Source organism: Excalfactoria chinensis, chromosome 5 (assembly GCF_039878825.1).
Source record: "Excalfactoria chinensis isolate bCotChi1 chromosome 5, bCotChi1.hap2, whole genome shotgun sequence".
In the NCBI taxonomy this organism is placed as follows: Eukaryota; Metazoa; Chordata; class Aves; order Galliformes; family Phasianidae; genus Excalfactoria; species Excalfactoria chinensis.
The window spans coordinates 19,570,210-19,586,952 of record NC_092829.1 but is presented as its reverse complement, the minus strand read 5'-3'; the positions used below and the strand labels follow the sequence as shown (position 1 = coordinate 19,586,952).

The 16,743-nt window shown below is 48.5% G+C and overlaps 2 protein-coding genes across 3 annotated transcripts; both read right to left on the bottom strand.

The window, feature by feature from the left end:
• Positions 1-45: 45 nt before the first annotated feature.
• Positions 46-3,079, bottom strand: NOXRED1 (NADP dependent oxidoreductase domain containing 1). The gene is given in 5 exon segments (XM_072337471.1): positions 46-337; positions 973-1,195; positions 1,393-1,547; positions 1,801-1,981; positions 3,013-3,079. Coding segments are annotated over 5 exon segments (918 nt in total).
• Positions 3,080-4,100: 1,021 nt separating this feature from the next.
• On the bottom strand, positions 4,101-16,734 carry VIPAS39 (VPS33B interacting protein, apical-basolateral polarity regulator, spe-39 homolog). Of its 2 annotated transcripts, none has more exons than XM_072337301.1 (20): positions 16,489-16,734; positions 16,312-16,404; positions 16,127-16,226; positions 14,780-14,926; positions 13,799-13,837; positions 13,408-13,472; positions 11,835-11,891; positions 10,784-10,876; positions 10,096-10,129; positions 9,553-9,655; positions 9,439-9,466; positions 9,175-9,248; positions 8,562-8,637; positions 8,152-8,286; positions 7,585-7,626; positions 7,130-7,219; positions 6,159-6,245; positions 5,690-5,779; positions 5,245-5,349; positions 4,101-4,976 (listed from the first exon to the last, which is right to left on the bottom strand). In XM_072337301.1, exons 2-20 carry the CDS (start codon positions 16,402-16,404, stop codon positions 4,956-4,958), a joined length of 1,479 nt encoding a protein of 492 aa, XP_072193402.1. In that variant the 5' UTR covers positions 16,489-16,734; the 3' UTR covers positions 4,101-4,955. The 2 variants fall into 2 exon arrangements, with proteins under 2 accessions (XP_072193402.1, XP_072193403.1); XM_072337302.1 differs by having other exon boundaries at positions 16,494-16,706.
• Positions 16,735-16,743: the final 9 nt, after the last annotated feature.

Sequence of the window (16,743 nt, the reverse complement as noted above, 5' to 3'; positions counted from 1 at the left end):
GGATGAGACCTCAGCATGGCATTCTGTCATGGACTTTGTTTCAGTTTATGAGGATTTAGAAGCATGGTCAGTAGTTTCCTCTGCAATTTATCAAAGAATGTTTAAAGCAGCTGTGGGCAGTGGGGAGTCCTGAACCAACATCATGCCAGGTTCCACTATGACTAACATAGGAGAAGTCTTGGTGCTAGTCAGCACACACTGCTTTGCAGGCCAATCTCTAAAAGATGCCCAGTACAGCAGAGCAAGATGGTTCTGGACAGACTCACTCTTTTCTAGCAGCTGGCTAAAGGGAGACTCTCTCAGCTGTGCAGCTGTCAGGTCAAACCACGGGAAGGCTCTGAGGGGAGAAAACAATCAGAATCTTCTACAGGCAGTAACAGTCTTGCTAATAATTTAACACAAATTAGTTTTCTTTAGAATGTGACTGCTAGTCTCTTTCTTTGGTTCTGGGAAACAATTGTACTCCAGAACCTGAATCTAAAGTTCCAGTTATTACTGCACCATTCAAAGCAGAACTGAACGTAATGATTGCAGAGAGCTCCTGAACCAAGAGAGTCATTTTCCCTCAGGCAGAATTGCCTAACTTAACATCCTCGATAATCTTATCTGTGAGCTAAAGTAAGTTAATTACCCATAAAAAGTCTTCTCTGAATATTCCCAGAGGATTTTCTTTTCTGCATCCGATAGCCCAGCCCTGACCTTTGGCTTCAGACAGTCCTGACCAGTAGGCTGACAGGAACTGGGGACCAGGACAAAACAACCCAGTGATGACAGTCCAGGTCTTTTATTTCTAGCACATCTAAAGCAATCTTTCCTGACAGGTATATGATTCCTAAGGGCAACACCTTCCAACCCAGCAAGACAACCCCGTGCTTCAACTGTGGGACATGGCAAGTTTTAGAGCACAGAGAAAGCCTGGGAGAGCTGTACCTCAGCATCCAACCCTTTACTTACTCTTTCTTTTTTACTTACTCTTTCTGAGTCACTGAAGAGGCAAAACTTTTGCTGACAAAACTCTCACATGTAAACTGTGGGCAGGAAGCTTTCTGCTCTGCACAGATGTGGCAGTGTTCAGGAAAACAGAGGTCACTGAGCAATGCCAGTGCCTCCTGGTGAGGCAGGCTCTGCCACATGCTGCTGTTCAGTGCTGCATAGAAAATGCCCACCAGCCATTTGCCATTGACTTTTATTTTTGCTGCACAACAAAGAGAATCAAATGTCAGTAATCAATGTGCACACAGGTGTGAAGAGAGATCTTCAGACCTCTCTCCTGTAGCAATTGCATTAGCAGTGAGAGCAAGCTTATCTGAAATCTCTGTTTCCGGATCATTTTAGGTGAGGATGCTAAAATTAATCTTTGCTATCAAGTTTAACCAAAAAGAGATGTTGTACCTTGGGAGTTGAGGGGGCACATTGCCTGCACAACAGCAAGGTCTTGCAGTGCCTTTGTGACTGTCCTCTTCGTCCTCCACTCCTTTGTAGGCTCCTTGCCAGGACACTGGTACTGTGGCCTCACGATGGCATTGTAGCAAAGGAGTTGCTACAACCTGAAAGCAAAGGCAGCCCAAGAAGAGGAGGAGGGTGTCTAGCCTCACCTTGCTTCAGAGCCTCATCTCACTCCTTCAGTGACCAACAGCTGGGGAGTGACTGACTACGAGCAGGTTTAAAGCAATGTTTTGCAAGAAAATCATGAGATGCTGTAACAGCTGTGCTCCCATGCAGCAATGGCTGTGCCAGCACTGTGCTGCGTTCGCCCCGTGAGCTTCGGGATGAATGGTAGAATGTGCAAGTGCATTTTACCTGGGCAGAGGGACAGCAGTGATGAGGCTGTACACAATGCAGGGTTTCCGGATGGCTGGCCGCACTGCAGAGCAGATGGACAGCAGGTGCGATGGCAGGAAGCAGAGGGACAGGACGTCTGCCCAGGCTGCCAGCTGCATGTTGTCATAGAAGCAGGTGAGCCATAGTTTCTGCAGGTCCGCTGCAGCGAGGTACAAAGGGCTCAGAGCCTGTGGACCCAGTACTGGCAAAGGACACCCCAGGGTCTAGCAAGAGTCTCGCCCTGCAGTGGTGGCACAATGAGAGGGATACTTCTGGTGGGCTGCCTTCTCTGCTGGATGACCACGTAGCAGCCTAGGGTCACAGTCACCCACCCATCCCTTGGCAAGTGACAAGGAGAGCTTCAAAAACAGCAGTAAAATGTGCGTGTGTGTGGGGTAGGGGGAAGGCTAAACTAAAGTGGGCTAGCTTTGAAAGGAGCAGGTTGAATGGTCTCCACCATGCTCAGCTAGCACTGCTGAAGAAAAACAGTCAATTGAACTCGTGTTTGTACAGAGGGCTTCCAGCCAAGTGAAGATCTTTTCCACAACAACATGCTCTTCTTCCAAATAAAATGTGGAGTTTCTGTACCTCCAATATGTCTGGCAGGAAAGCTTTCTCTTGGAAGCCATGATTGGCCACATGCAGTCCTGTCCTTTCAGGACTTCCCCAGGCAATACGTCTACATAGAGTATCTCAGCTCCACCCCCTGCATCCCACCCTGGTCTCCAACAGTCACCAGAATGACAGAGGCTGATGGCTGCAGCCTGGAGTGTGCAGTAGCTGTGGGGCCTGGGGCTGGATGCCAAGGGGCATGGCTTCCACGTTACTCATGCTGGGGCTAATTGGCCACTCGCAGAGTGGCCCAATGCACTGGACAACCAAACCCCATGTGCCTGGAGGGACCCCACAGTGTATGGCTGCCCAGGGGAAAGCCGTCACTACACTCCCAGGAGAAGGGGGCTGAAAAGGCGCCCTGAGGTCAAGGACCAGGCAAGCTGTTGTGACATCTGTGGCACTGGTGTGAATTGCTGCAAAGCAGCTCAGCAAATAAAGAGCTGATACCCAGCATATCAAGCCCCATGATGACACCAAGCTCAGGGAAAATCAGCACGAGGATGAGGAAGCACTGCATTCTACACACCGGGCTTGGGATCAGTAGGCACAGCCTGCTGTACTTTGCTCCTAACCTACCACAGGTGAGGTATCCAGGACCCAAGCTTGGGGAATGCAGGTGAGACTTATTCTTGGGCTTAATCATATTCCTCCAAGGATATGTTCAGCTTCACCTGCTGCTCTGTGGTGTAAAACACAACCAGCAACAACCCAGCAATTCCTGGCCTGGGGCACCTGGATAAGCCTGGCAGAAAGCATTACCCTAACCAGCAGCATCCTGGCTGTGTTAAGAAGAAAGGCACCAACAAGTCAAAGATGGCCCATCCTCTGCACCCAGAGTTGTGTATCCCATTCTGGGCACTCCCATGCAAGAGAGGCACATATTAGAGTCTAGCAAAGGGACTAAGGGTCTGTAGTATCTTTCATATGAGAGGCTGAGAGCCACGACTGGTCAGTCTGAAAAGGCTCGGGGAAGACTCATCAAGGCATGAAGAGACTTAGATGCTCATTAATGGTGCCCTGTGACAGAATGAGACAGTGGACTCTAATTAAAACATGTGAGATTCTATATGAGCACAATACTTTTTTATTTATTGTTTCAACAGTGAGGATGGTCAAATACAGGAACAGATTAAATTAGGCTGAGGAGCCAGTATCTCCAACTGTGAGACACTGAAAACCTATCTGGAGACAGTCCTAGTCCTGGTCCACCTGCTTCAGATGACTAAGCCTAAGCAGGGGGAGCAGACAAGATGATCATGAAATCCCTTCCAACCTAAACTTGCCTATGATTCTGTGGGAAAAAAAGCCAGCAACAAAAATACAAGAGTGATCATAGAAAATGAGAGTGCATTTGGTGCACAGTGCAGCAGGGATGCTGGAGCCATACCTGCCCTCAGGTGTACATGGCTGTATGCAGCCTTCAGCTGTGTGAGCACCTCCAAGGCAGCAAATGGTCTTGAAACGCTGAAATGAGTTAATCTGTAGCAATGGCACGGAAGGTGTGAAATAACACACTGCTGCAAGCAAGGCTTCTTCACAGTGATACTGTGCATTTCAGGGTATGATAAAACACCCTGCATACTCACTTTGAGGGAGGTGTGATAAATTACTCGGGATCAGCACAGAGCTGCAAAGTGCATAATGTGGGAAGGAAATAAACAGCCTGAGGAGAAAGAGAGAGCTTTATTTAAAGAATTGAAGAGAGGTCTGGAAGGATGAAACCAGCAGTTGCCTGAGGAGCTTTGTCTCTGAGAAAGTGCAATTCAGTCCTTCCTGGGATCATCAAGTTTGTGCTGAGAGTGGTCCCTTGCTCTCTATCCAACCTAGCGCAGCTCTGACCAGCTCCATACATCATGCCCACTCTTCTCTGATGAAGGGATCTGCCGAGAGCTGCCAAGTGGCAGCACAGGGATACTGGCAGAGGCTGCTGCCCTGGCTCTCTGTGGGAGTTCATAAAACACCTCTTTCTCTGGTGTGAGTCACAACAATCCAAGAAAGACTTCAAGGTGCAGCTGACCCTTTCCCCCTCCACTCTCTGATGCAGGGAGAACGCAGTCCAGTAGGCCTTGTTATCCACAGCCATGACTCGTGATGCCCAAGCCAGCCTGAATGTTACAGGGACTGGTTGGTCAGCATTGTCTACTGGAGATCCATGAGTGACTGATCTGTTCCTCTTGCTAGAATGAGCCCAGACACCACAATAAGCAAATATAACTTTGCCTGGTCCAGCAATTTCCCTCTGTAAACAGAAGCCATGACTGCCCTACAACCAAGTCAAAGAGAATCAGATTCCAAAAAGAATCAACCCTCATTGATTGATACCACGGTTTCACTGGCTGCATCAGAGCAGTTGCCTTCAACCAGCCTGAATACTTCTGTGCCACGAGCACCCAGTGTCACTGACAAACACTGATCATGCAATGAGTAGTAACAGAGCTGCTCTGTTGACGCTGGACCAGCTTTTACAGTTTCCTTTTGTACTGGCAAGGTAACGTCCAAGCAGGTTGCTTCACTGGTGCTCAGTTCTTCCACCGGATTTGCTAAAAGAGAGAACAAAGTATGACTAACATCAGGCTGATCATTGTTCACTTCAGGCTGAATTAGCAAGGCCCAGACCATGAAAAGGGCAACCATGGCAATAGGCTGCTACTTCTATCAGCGCCACCCTTCATTCTTGGTCTGAATGTAACCCCAAACATAACATTAACTTCCCAGCAGAGAGAAAAGGATGTAAGAGTCATGTCCTTACCGCACACCCAGCCTATGGCTGTCTTCAATAAGATTCTAAAAAAAGTAGGTGCTTCTTACCATGTTATTGAGTAGGCTGTTTATCTTCTCTTCTTCTGCAGAGCCCCGCTCCACCTTGCATTTATATGCCATCAACTGGATGCGATCCTTTAGATCCCTGTACGTCTAGACAAACAACAAAACCAGCATCCAGTGAGGACACCTCATCACAGTTAGATGGTGCCCTGTGGATGAGTAGGTGTCAACCTCTCAACCTCCCTTCAAGTTCCAATCAATAGCTTAGGTCTGCACAGTCCATTTGCACAAGCAGACAGTCTTGGGCACAGCACACACTCTAGGAGTCACGCTCCTGGCTCACTTAGCTTTCACTAAGAACAATATGCTATTCCCAAGCCACAGGAATAAGAAAACTCCGCAAGGTGCATGACAGTAGAGTGACATGGGAAAGTCAGGGAGAAAAAGCAGGCTTTTGTCTCCTTTTTTCATACACACAGCAAAGACTTACATCAATCACAACATCATGGCACTTGTATTTGGTGGCAAGGTTCAACCGTGTTTCCACATCCTCTACTAAGCGCACATATTCTTGCAACACCTGCAAGGGAAAGAAGACAGTCAGTTCCCTTTTGCAGGTACTTCCTGCCTCATTTTTTCACACCAATCACAAAATCTTTCTAGGGCACTGTTTACACAGACTTGATCCTTTCCACCCTAAGGCAAGGAGCGGCCAGGCCAAGTCTGCTAAGAACCCCCAGGAAGTAAATCTTTCCTCAGAAAGTCCCAAGTCCTGCACTATCGCATCCCTATGGATCAGGTTAGCCATTCCCATAGATGAAGCACAAGGAAAGTTAATGTAGCAAAAGCAGCTGGCAATACACTGCGGAGAGCGTGCTCTGCAGGCAGACAACCTGGAGTAATGTTCCAAACCTCAATAAGGAGCAGGAGGAGGACACAGGCAGTGGCTCCTTGCTCACCTGGACGGGTGCACTGTTCCTCTGCAGGATCTCTACCACCCGGTGGAAGCCAATAGGCGCCTTCTTCTTGGTGTAGCCCAGCCAGTTCTGAAATGACAGCCAAACCCTGTGTTAATCCTGAAGGGTAATCCTTCCAGCCATTGTCAGAGGAGGATGGAGTCAAAGAACATAACTGCCACAGACTGAATCTGAAAGCAAGAAATAGTTTTTCTCCAGAGGAGTGAGAAGTTACATTTCTCTTCGTGCCAGCCACCACATGTACCACTGGCAGAGCCCTTTATTTGGTGGCTAAGCTAAGGCTGGCTGCAAACCATCTGGTAATAGGGCATGAGAGCAGCCCCCTTCTCTGGCGCAAAAGTTGCAGCCAATTCAGGCCCAACAGAGCTCTGGGAAAGGTGCAGCAGGCCCTGCTGAAATAAACAAGTCTGACTGGTAACCCAGAACAAGCCAACTATCAGTTCTCGATATCATTACTTGGAACTGGAGGGGGCTGGAGCACCTCCCCTATGAGGACAGGCTGAGGGAGTTGGGTTTGTTCAGCCTGGAGAAGAGAAGGTTGCGGGGTGACCTCATTGCAGCCTTTCAATACCTGAAGGGAACTTACTCCCAGGAGGGGAGCAAACTCTTCGAAAGGGCTGATAATAGCAGAACTAGGGGAAATGGTTTTAAGTTAAAAGAGGGAAGATTTAGGTTGGATGTTAGGGGGAAGTTCTTTACTAGGAGAGTGGTTAGGTCCTGGAACAGGCTGCCCAGGGAGGTTGTGGATGCCCCGTCCTTGGAGGTGTTCAAGACCAGGTTGGACGGGGCTCTGGGCAACCTGATCTAGTAAAGGCGTATGTTTGGTGGCCCTGCTAGGCAGGGGGGTTGGAACTACATGATCCTTGAGGTCCCTTCCAACCCGGGTCATTCTGTGATTCTGTGATTCTGTGATTCTGTGAACTGAGTCCCCAGTAAGGCTTTCCCCAGCTCACCTTGGTGGTTAAGAGCGCATCCACATCCTCCCAGGCTCGTAGCTTTGCACGGGCAGCCAGGGCAGTCAGCACATACTGCTTATCAGGAATCTGCAAGGCAGAGAGCTGCACTCAGAGCACTAATACAGCTTAGCAGGACTGTGCAGCATGGAGGAGAATGGTATCTGCCTCTACCTTGTCAAAACTCATAACAGCTAGGTAAGGAGTTGAGACAGTGCCTGAGGTCGTGGCCACTGAGCAGGAGGTGGGGATTTACAGGTGATGCTGCAGCTAGTTGGCCCCTGTTCAGTATATGTATCTGAGCTTTGAAATGGCCCTACTCAAGAAGAATGCAGTGTTCCCTACATTGCCCCAGTGCAGACACCCTCAAGTTCCAAGCCAGACCCCTTGCTAAACACAATTTGGCTGCCTACATTTTCAGCTGGTGCTGCCACACCAGCCAGAAACGCACATACCTTAAATGTCTTCTTCAGATTGGTTGGGCTGCTGAACGTTCCCTAGAGAGAGCAAACAGTCATTGTAAACTAAGCAGAAGACACCAAGGAAGAGGTTAAGACACCTTCAACTGTACCTGCTTTGCACATGATGAATGTCCCTGCTATTGAAGTCTTTAAGCTTTTTGTTCATGACAGTGACAAAGGAGCGAAGAACTGACAGAAGAGAGTAATTAACCCACCCAAATAGCTCCCTGAAGCTGGTGCACTTTCAACACTTCAGAGACCAATAGCCTTATATGATTGTGGGCTAATTCTGTCTGCTTGGAAGCTGCACCACAAGACAGTGATTTCTTTCAGGAAGCAACTCCCTGACGTGCCACTCCAGGTTGAATGTCCTGTCTTAAGGAAGAATAGAAATCTCCAAACTGGCCCTGGAAGTCCAAGAGGAGATAAATTCCTCTCAGTCTCTCATAGCTGAAATATGACCACCCTCTCATTCTTTCCCTAATATGCCCAGCTTAACCACTCCACATATTGAAGGCTACAGGGATGAGACATAACCTTTGTATTCTACTTTATTCTCACCTCAGCCTCCGTGTAGTGGTAAAAACAGGAATAGAAGAGAGTGGTCACTAGTGGCATGTTGAGAATTGAGGCCTTGCGAGGGTATTTCCGAAATAACTCTGACTGCCCAGCCATCTCCAAGTGTCGATCGTTGGCCTGAGGAAACAAAAAGTTCTGAACATGAGTCAAGGCAGCCCAGTATAGAGTACAGACCTGAGTAGAGTGTTGTGAAAGCACAGCACCAGCACAGCCTCAATGTGCCCTCAATTTGGAGGTCTGGTACTTCCCATATGGGCCTGGGACAGAAGCGTGGTTAGCAAATAAACTACACTAACCAAATAGGCTGTTTGGATCCAGCGCAGTATGAGTTAGGGACAGATAGGGTTCTCACAGTTAGTCACCTTCTGACCAGCAAAATAAAGGTTTCATACCTCAATGATTATCTGTCTCTCCAGCAGGGTATAATGGTCTTGGATGTGGGAAATATCCTCAGCTGAAAATGGCAGCCTGGCCATCCATGCAGAAAGAAAACACTGTCAGCAGCTCTTAATCCAGTATGCTTCTCTGCTGAATGTTCCCTACCCATGCAGGGATGTGGGGAACACCTCCTACTCTTCCCAGTCTTAGTGTCTCAAGCTCCTGCCCCACCAACTCTGTATTTGCTGCCTTCTCTGACTGGTTTCTACTAGACAGGCTCTAGATAAAGAAAAACTATGTGGCATTCCTCATAGAACAACCTAAAGCTGACGCTATCAATTTCCTTAAGTGCTCAGGCACCCAGACTTTTACCCTTCACACCCTTCAGAATATCTCTGAAGCATTTCTGGCCCCAAGTAAGCAGCAAAGGATGCTAGACTAGTGATCACCACTAATTGTTCCTCTTTGGTCTACATTATGTCCACAATACTGCACTGCCACTGAGGTAAAACTAGTATCAGTTCTGAAACTACATAAGTGCAGTGCTAGGACAAGGGTCTAATTGTCTTTATTACCAGCTTTTGTGAAGCACTCACATCTAGTCCATTCTCTTGCATCTTTTCTTACCCAATGCAGCCTTTCAGAAATTCCCTCTTCTTTTCTACGTCCTGGATGTTCAAATGCTCCCGGTACTGTGAGAGCTGGAGAGAGACGGAAAAAAAGCAGTCTGTTCTTATGGATTTGGGACATACAAGACCTCAGGGGGCAAAACAGGAATGCAAAGCGTTCATCTAAACAACCAGATACTTTGCAGCCAGCCACTCCCTGCCCTTCCCATGCTCTGCACTCCTTTGCAAAGGAGAGGGAGCTTTAGTTCCACGGAATACTCACAGCAACTTCCTCGGTCCTGTCTAGGAACCTGAAAAACAGAACAAGCAGCATTAACTTGGAGGCAGGTTCCTAGCAGGGTGCTCAGCCCTGCCACATGGCTGGGCAAGCCCTCACCTGAGCAGATCCAGAAGCAGCTTCTGCTCACCCGTTTCTTTGAGGAAATGGATGAGATGACACAAGGCCACCTGCCGCACCTCCAGCTCTCGAAACAAGACCTCTGCAGGAAAGAGGGATACACATATGGGGGTAAAGCAAGTTAACATGACCAAGACTGTAGAGGCTAAGTGTAGTGCATGGAACTGCAAGTCTTTTGTATGTTTCAGCAGTATTAACTCAACTCTAGCCTGGAGGCTAGAACACAGGAGAAGACCGTTCACTAGGCTGCAAAGTGGATTCACAGTAGAGTGCTACCTCTACAGATTCATTTCCATTTACCCAGTCACCACCACCACTGACCAGTGCTCAAAGCTCTTCTTTGGGACTCTTCACTTGCATCACCAACGCCCCCCACATCACACTCACCACAAAAATATTTCACGCTCAGCAAAGCAGTGATACTTCAGCTGCTGGCTCTGTGACTTGCACCCAGTAGAAGAACTGGCCCCTTCATTCTTAACTGAAACACATGACAGAGACCCTGGCCCCAGCCACACTTACCTCTCCTTAGGGTCCGTTTCAGAAATATCAGGACCTGTGAGCATAGAGAGGAAGCTTTCAGCTGAACATAACAAACTTCACCATAGTTAAGACAGACAACAAACTGCCAACCTGGGCCAAGACATGGGGAAGCTTATGCAAAGGATCTCTGAAGGCACAGCTTCTACAACACTCAGGTGAATTCTGCTACTCATAGACACTGGACAAGCAGTGAGCCAGGGCCACGGCTACCAGTTTATCTGGAGCTTAGCTAAGTGAGACTGAGATTTACGAAGAAAAACCTTTCCCTGAAGGAGTCAGGGGTTTAGAAGACCTGGATCAGGGAAGCTCTGACACTGCAACTGCTGCCTGATGTTTTGGAAACCAGAAGAACAGGAGAGGTCCCTCAAGCCTTCTGTGCTGCAGTAAGCAGATTAAACCTTGGCCTTCAAGAAATCACTGCAAAGAACTGTTTCTGTCTGACTCAGTTGTTAGTGCTCGACATAAATTCTGTAGACTGTCAGGAAAGCCAGCAGCAATACAGAACTTTTCAGCCATAGGCTTTGACAATTTTCAGTAACTTCTTGTTTTGAACTAAAGAAAAAGCGCAGCCTAGCAAGATTATGTTGCCCAGTGACTGTATTCACACAAGCACCCTCTGTGGGACCATCCAGGAATTTCAGCCCTATTTGGACCCACTAAGACTCACGGCTGTAATGACATTTCCATCATGTCTCGCTACAGCTTCATCCAAGAGCACCAGCTTGTCCTGCAGGGAGCGAAACCTCTCTAGAGAACAGACCTGGAGAAAAAAAGAGATTTAAGTAGCTATACAGGACACCAGCAAATCTTCAGACTGAACCAAGTCCAAAGGTGTTACCTATTCTTCCCATGTGAGCCCTTCAGCAACACAAATAACTGCTCCACCAACCACCAAAGAAGTATTCCTTTGGCTGAAACCATGTGCCGCGTGATCCCTGGCAATCTGTCAGCTGGGCGCATACAGTTAGCCCTTATTACTGCCTGGGTTAAAACAGCAGACACGCATTCAGCACAAGCACACTTGCAACAAGCAAAACTTCTCTGCATGCTATAAGCCACCAGCTCTGAAAGGAGGAGGAAAACTCTGAAGCAACGTTTCCACAAAAGAAAACAGAAAAATAGAGTTGCACAACTCTCCCTTCTTACTCTGTAACTGTAGCCTCCGTCAGCCTTTCGTCCATCTGTCCCCCTTTGAGGAGACGTATGCAAAGCAAAACCACATTAAGAACACGTAGATTCAAAAGCACTTTAAGGACAATCCCCTACACAGTTCTTGTGGGCTTACTGCAAACTGAGGTAGTCGAGACCAACAATCCAGCTCCACTGTAACCAATATTGCTTCTGCCTTCTTCCATCCTTTTGCCAATGAGAAAGGGAACTAAGGCCTCATTATCTCAAATCTCTTCCAAAACCCAGCCCCACAAAATGGAAAGGGTATAGGGGGGCACAGCAGTGAAAGTGCAGTGAAAGTGCAGACACTTCCTGTCAGAGACTATCTGAAGGGATGACTCAAGCAACAACCCAGTAAAGCCCTGCAGCTCTCCTGAAGTGCCACTTGGCAAAGCAACAGACAGGCACAGCACACCATTCCAGCCAGATGCTGCAAGCAACATGGATCCCCCTCCTGCTCCTGGAATAGTCAGAAGCACAGGGGAGTGTAAAGAAGTTTGGGAGCAGTCACCCTCTCTAGCAAGCAGACAGAAGAGGAATGCCCTTACCTTGCCCCTCTGCATTCGCCGGACTGTATCTCTGGGGCTCCAGTCATTGCTGTAATCCTGCCACAAGAGAAACAAAGAGCTTAGGAGGCCAGTTTAGACAAGCCAGTTTCCATTTGTGCTGGATTAGTGATGGCCCAGCCATAATTTCTGATGCACCGGGATGGTTAGGAGTACATGTCCTCAGTCTTCTGGTATAGATGCAGGGCATTCAGAGTCTATATGCTGGCTGGGGAGAAAGGTAGAGGCTCAGAGGTTAACAGAAAATATTTTTATTGCTTTGGTAAAAGGGCCATCGCCACATCCTTTCCAAGAAGTGCATTTCAACAGGTTGTCTTCCCTGCACATAAAATATCCAGTGTTGCTTACAGAAGGACAAACAAAATACGTACAAAAGTAAGAAATCTAGAACTGAGGCTAAAGGAATCGCTTCCTTACTACAATTCAGACTTCTAGAGGGCCTTCCAGAACAGTATGGAGAACCCTCCAGCTTCAGGCAAGTGCCTGGAGATTTGCACAGGACTTTGCAAGAAGACTAAAACCTGCAATTAAACTGTCTTCAGGTAACATGCTACAGGTGCTGCCGTGACCAAAACTCCTCCCCCTGAGCTTGCAGACACTACAATCTGGAAGCATCATATAAAAGGTGGTTTGAGCCCCTCCTCAGAACTCAAGACTGCAAGAATGCATCTATGATTTTGTGAGCCAGTGACTGTAATGCAGTCTTCTGTCTCAAAAGAGACAAAGAAAGGGAGCAACCAGAACAAGCTCAGGGGACAACGAATAAGATTTAATCAAAAGCTTACTAAAAGACCAGATAGACGTTGGGGATGGGGGACAGGGCTGGGGGGAAAGGTAGATGCAGTCCCTTCCCGTATTAGGGGACCACCGCACACGAGTCTGGGATGTTCCGAGCATAAACAGCACAGAACAGCTACTGGAAACACCTATAGAGAACTTTCAAGTTCCACCAATGAAATTCAATCCTACTTGGGGTCTGTGTTAATCTGTGTGGCCAGCTGTGCTATCAGCATGCACACCTATATCTGTTGGAAACACATGCTCAGCTTTGGTACTGATTGAACCTGAGGACATGGAATTACAACTTCACAACTACTAGGTTGGCACAGGAAGAATTCACCTGGTCCCCAAACCCCCTAGATTCTGCAACACCTAAAACTGCCTCTCTGGGAGAAGAACATTCCTGACAATCGTACCTCACCTCTCTGCTCCCTGATCAGGGTGAGGCATTATAGTGATTCATGAATGAGGTTTAGAAACCTCTACGTTTCATTTCAAAAGCCTAAGTGATGCCAATTCATCAGATCCAGACTTAAAGAGGTAATCATTTCACAGATGGGCAAGAAGGAAAAACTAATATCCCCCAACAAAATTCCTTATGCAAAACCATGACACCTTATTTCTGGGAAGAAACAGAAAACACCTGAATTACTATGAAGCTGACTCCACATTTCGCAGCTCCCTTTTCTAATCCCTGCATTATCCTCTGGTGTCTGAAACAGCAATCAATTGCTTTCTATGAAACCCTTAGAGAACTGTCATATGAGCTGCTCACCTTGTATTCAGCTTTTGGTCTGCGCAGTTCTGGGGCATAGTTTTTAACTCCCGTGTCTGAGAAGGCTGAAAAAATAACAGGAGAAAACCGAGTAACACATCAAAATCCTGACTCATACCCACTTCCAAAACTGCCCTTTTCTTGGTTTCTGTGGTCGAAGATGCAAAGACAAGCATCAAATGGCAGTGTAAAGTTGCTCTAAACCTGAAGGTCATTGCTACATAATCAGACTCCCTCAAATCATCATGGTGAGGCTTCTTCTGGTTTGTTGAACAACTTTCAGACAACTGATTTCTGCAGTGCTATGAAAATGACACTGCCCTCCGTTGGAGATACTTTGGTTTATGTAAACCTGCACTCTCCCAAAGAGAGACAGGGATTTGAAACTTACCATCTGAAAGGGATGGCAAACTTGGAAGTCTGTTTCGTCCTGCAATCAAAACAGAAGTCATGAAAGACTCTGCTGGCACATCTCTTGCAGAAGGAACGCAAGTCCAGGCTGCCACCTGGTGAGCTGTCACTATGCCAGTGCAGCACGAGCCATTCTCATAAAGTGAATCATGCTACTGGCATAGCTGGGGCTCATCTGCTTTGCAGTCTAAGTCTTTGAAATAGTCTGTAGCATCACAAACCATACTGCATCCTAGCCCTACCTGTCTCCTCATTGCCACAGCTAGGAAAAGTTACAGAACCTTAATTTGCTCATCTACCTGCAAAGCAGAGGCACCAGCATGCAGTACTGCTTAGACCACTACAACACCACCTCTAGGGCTGCAATTTTGATGCCTTTAGTTAAACACGTTAGTAGAAAAACACCAGAAAGTGACAAAGTAAAAACTGGCTTGCTGTCCTTTGAGGTAACAGAGCTGAACTTATGCAAGCTATTTAATTCCCCTCGGTGACCTGCTGCACAATCCGCAGCCAGCAGCTACACTACCACTGCTGCTACCTGGTGTCTTTTGAAACAATCAACAGCAGCCAGTTGAGCTCCAACTAAAGGACAATCAAGCCATTTTCTCTACAGTGCTGAGGGTCAAATGAGGCCTACACGGATCAAGCAAATCCTTCTGTAGCCTGTTCTTTTCCATTATGAAAACAGATTGCAGTCATCAGCCATGCTCTACCTTCCTATTCTTGTTAAGCTTGGCTCCACAGAAGGCAAAATCTTCAAAGCCATGTCCCTTAATGAAAGAGCTGCGTACCTCTGCACAAGACAGGCACAGTCACCAACTTCTGAACAATGACAGATATCACTACCATACAGAAAAAGAATTCAAGCTTCCCTGTTTTGTAACACACCAAAATGATTTTCATAAGGTAACGCAATTTCTCCTTGATACCCCTGAGGGAAAACCCAGATGTGGCACCTCACCTTTGAACAGGCTGCTCAGGGAGTAGGAGGAAACCTGCTTGGGAAGAGCAGCATAGGAGGAAGAGCCTTTCTGTAGGCTGGTGTCTCGGCCCTCCAGGGAGCTGCTGCTGCTGCTGGAGGCTGTCTCTTTGACTGACCAGGAGATGCCTATGCACAGACAAAGGTAATTTAGAACAGAGAATGAGAAAACCACTCTGTAAATAACGATCTTGTGGCAGGGCAGGAATATTAGCAGGAGTGTCCTGGTCAGCTCTGCACTAGCACATCAGCAAAACTAGACCCCCAGCAAAGAATTTCAATCTCATCTCATACTACTTATTAAACAGCTGCCTACTGCCCTCCAGAAATTGTTGCATTCAGCAGTGTTGTACAGCTCATTATGGCTTACATTGGTGAGGAAAAAAAAGCAAAATAGAAAAAAAAGCCACATACGCCAAACATGTGTGTCATTGTATAGAGGTAAAGCACAATCCAAAGGAACAAAGCAAGACAAAGAATCTCCATCTTATCTTGAATTACAGAAGCATTAGAGCACACCTTACTGGGCACTAAAAAGCTAAGGTAATGTCCCTCCCTGCACAGACAAAACAGCTGTCAATGCACACACATTGCTGACAGTGCATTTGTCTTTCTGCTTGGGACACAGCTGTCCCCTCTTTTGGTGCAGCTACACAACAATCAAGTTTGGGGATGCGGTGGTACAACTAAACAGATGACAGCTAAAGATTTCAGGTGGGAAAAGGAAAGGTCAGAACTGGTGGGAGGAGCTACAGCACAGGAGGGAAACAGGCTCCATGAAGGCTCTGTGTGTGACCCACGTTTTAAGATCTCACTCTGCCATTATCTACTAGTCACGAGCTCCCAAAACCAGTGAAGTGCCTCGGGCATGGCTTGTGAACTCACATCCATCAACCCTAGAAACACACTCACGGTGTTCTTTCAGACTTTAAGCACAGGAGACAGCTTATCAACACACACTGAAACATGGAATGTCTCCTTAAAGCGCTGCAGGGACAAAGCAGGGTAAACTTTAAATGGTGAAACACAACGGTGTGAAAGAGCATTCTGCAGGTCAGTAGAGCCTGGTGGGTGCATATGAGGCCATGGCATCCAAAATATCTGCTCTAAGCTCAGACATATACTGGGGAACCAAACTGAACTCCATCCACTCGTCTGCGCTCCGTCTTTATACTGTTTGGGCCTCAGTAGACCCATGTGGGGACCCCAGGAGCACAGAGCTCGGCCTCGGAGGGCTGACAGGGCGAGGCGACGTGGGGCAGCCTCAGTACGTGATGGGAGAGTCCAGCCGGCCAGCCCCAGGGCCGGCCCGCAGCACCCCGCACTTACTTCCCACGGGCTCCCCGCTCCAGCTGGCCTTCTCCAGGTCATCATCGTCATCGTCAACGATGTCCCGGAGGCTGTTCACCGCCCGCTTCGATTCCTTCAGCTGCGGGAGGAAGGCAGTTTGCGCACACACCGAGGTGGGGCCGCAGCCGCACAGCGCGGGGCGGGTCGTGGGGCTCGGCTCCTACCTGGGACAGCTCGTCATCCTCGTCGTCGAAGGTGAAGGCCCGGAACTTGGAGCTGTGCCAGTACTCCTCCTCGTCCGCCCGCGCCCTGCTCATCTGCAACGGCACCACGCGGCCTCAGCGCCGCCCCAACCCCGTCCCGTCCCGTCCCTCCAAGCGCGGCCGCTCACCGCCGCTCACCTCACCTCCCCGCGCAGCGGCTCGGTAGCAGCTCGGCACCGGAGCGAGGGCGGCCGCCGCGCAGGGTACGCCGGGACGGGCAGTCCGCCCGCCGCCTCCCACCCGGCCCTGAGCCGCAGTCGGACTGCGAGTCCCGGTGCGCCAGAGCGCGGAGCCGTGTCCGGAGCTCTTGCTGGGGGCCGCGCTGTGACAGCGGGGCTCGGGGCGGCCGAGGGAGCCGCGGGTCAGGGGCGGAGCGTGCTGCGGAACGGAGAA

Coding starts and splice junctions, on each gene's coding strand:
- VIPAS39 (XM_072337301.1), bottom strand. CDS start 16,404: ATGAGCAGGGCGCGGGCGGACGAGGAGGAGTACTGGCACAGCTCCAAG. Junction 6,246..7,129: donor ATGCGCTCTTAACCACCAAG/GTGAGCTGGGGA, acceptor CTGTCATTTCAG/AACTGGCTGGGCTACACCAA. Junction 4,977..5,244: donor ACAGCCTACTCAATAACATG/GTAAGAAGCACC, acceptor TCTCTCTTTTAG/CAAATCCGGTGGAAGAACTG.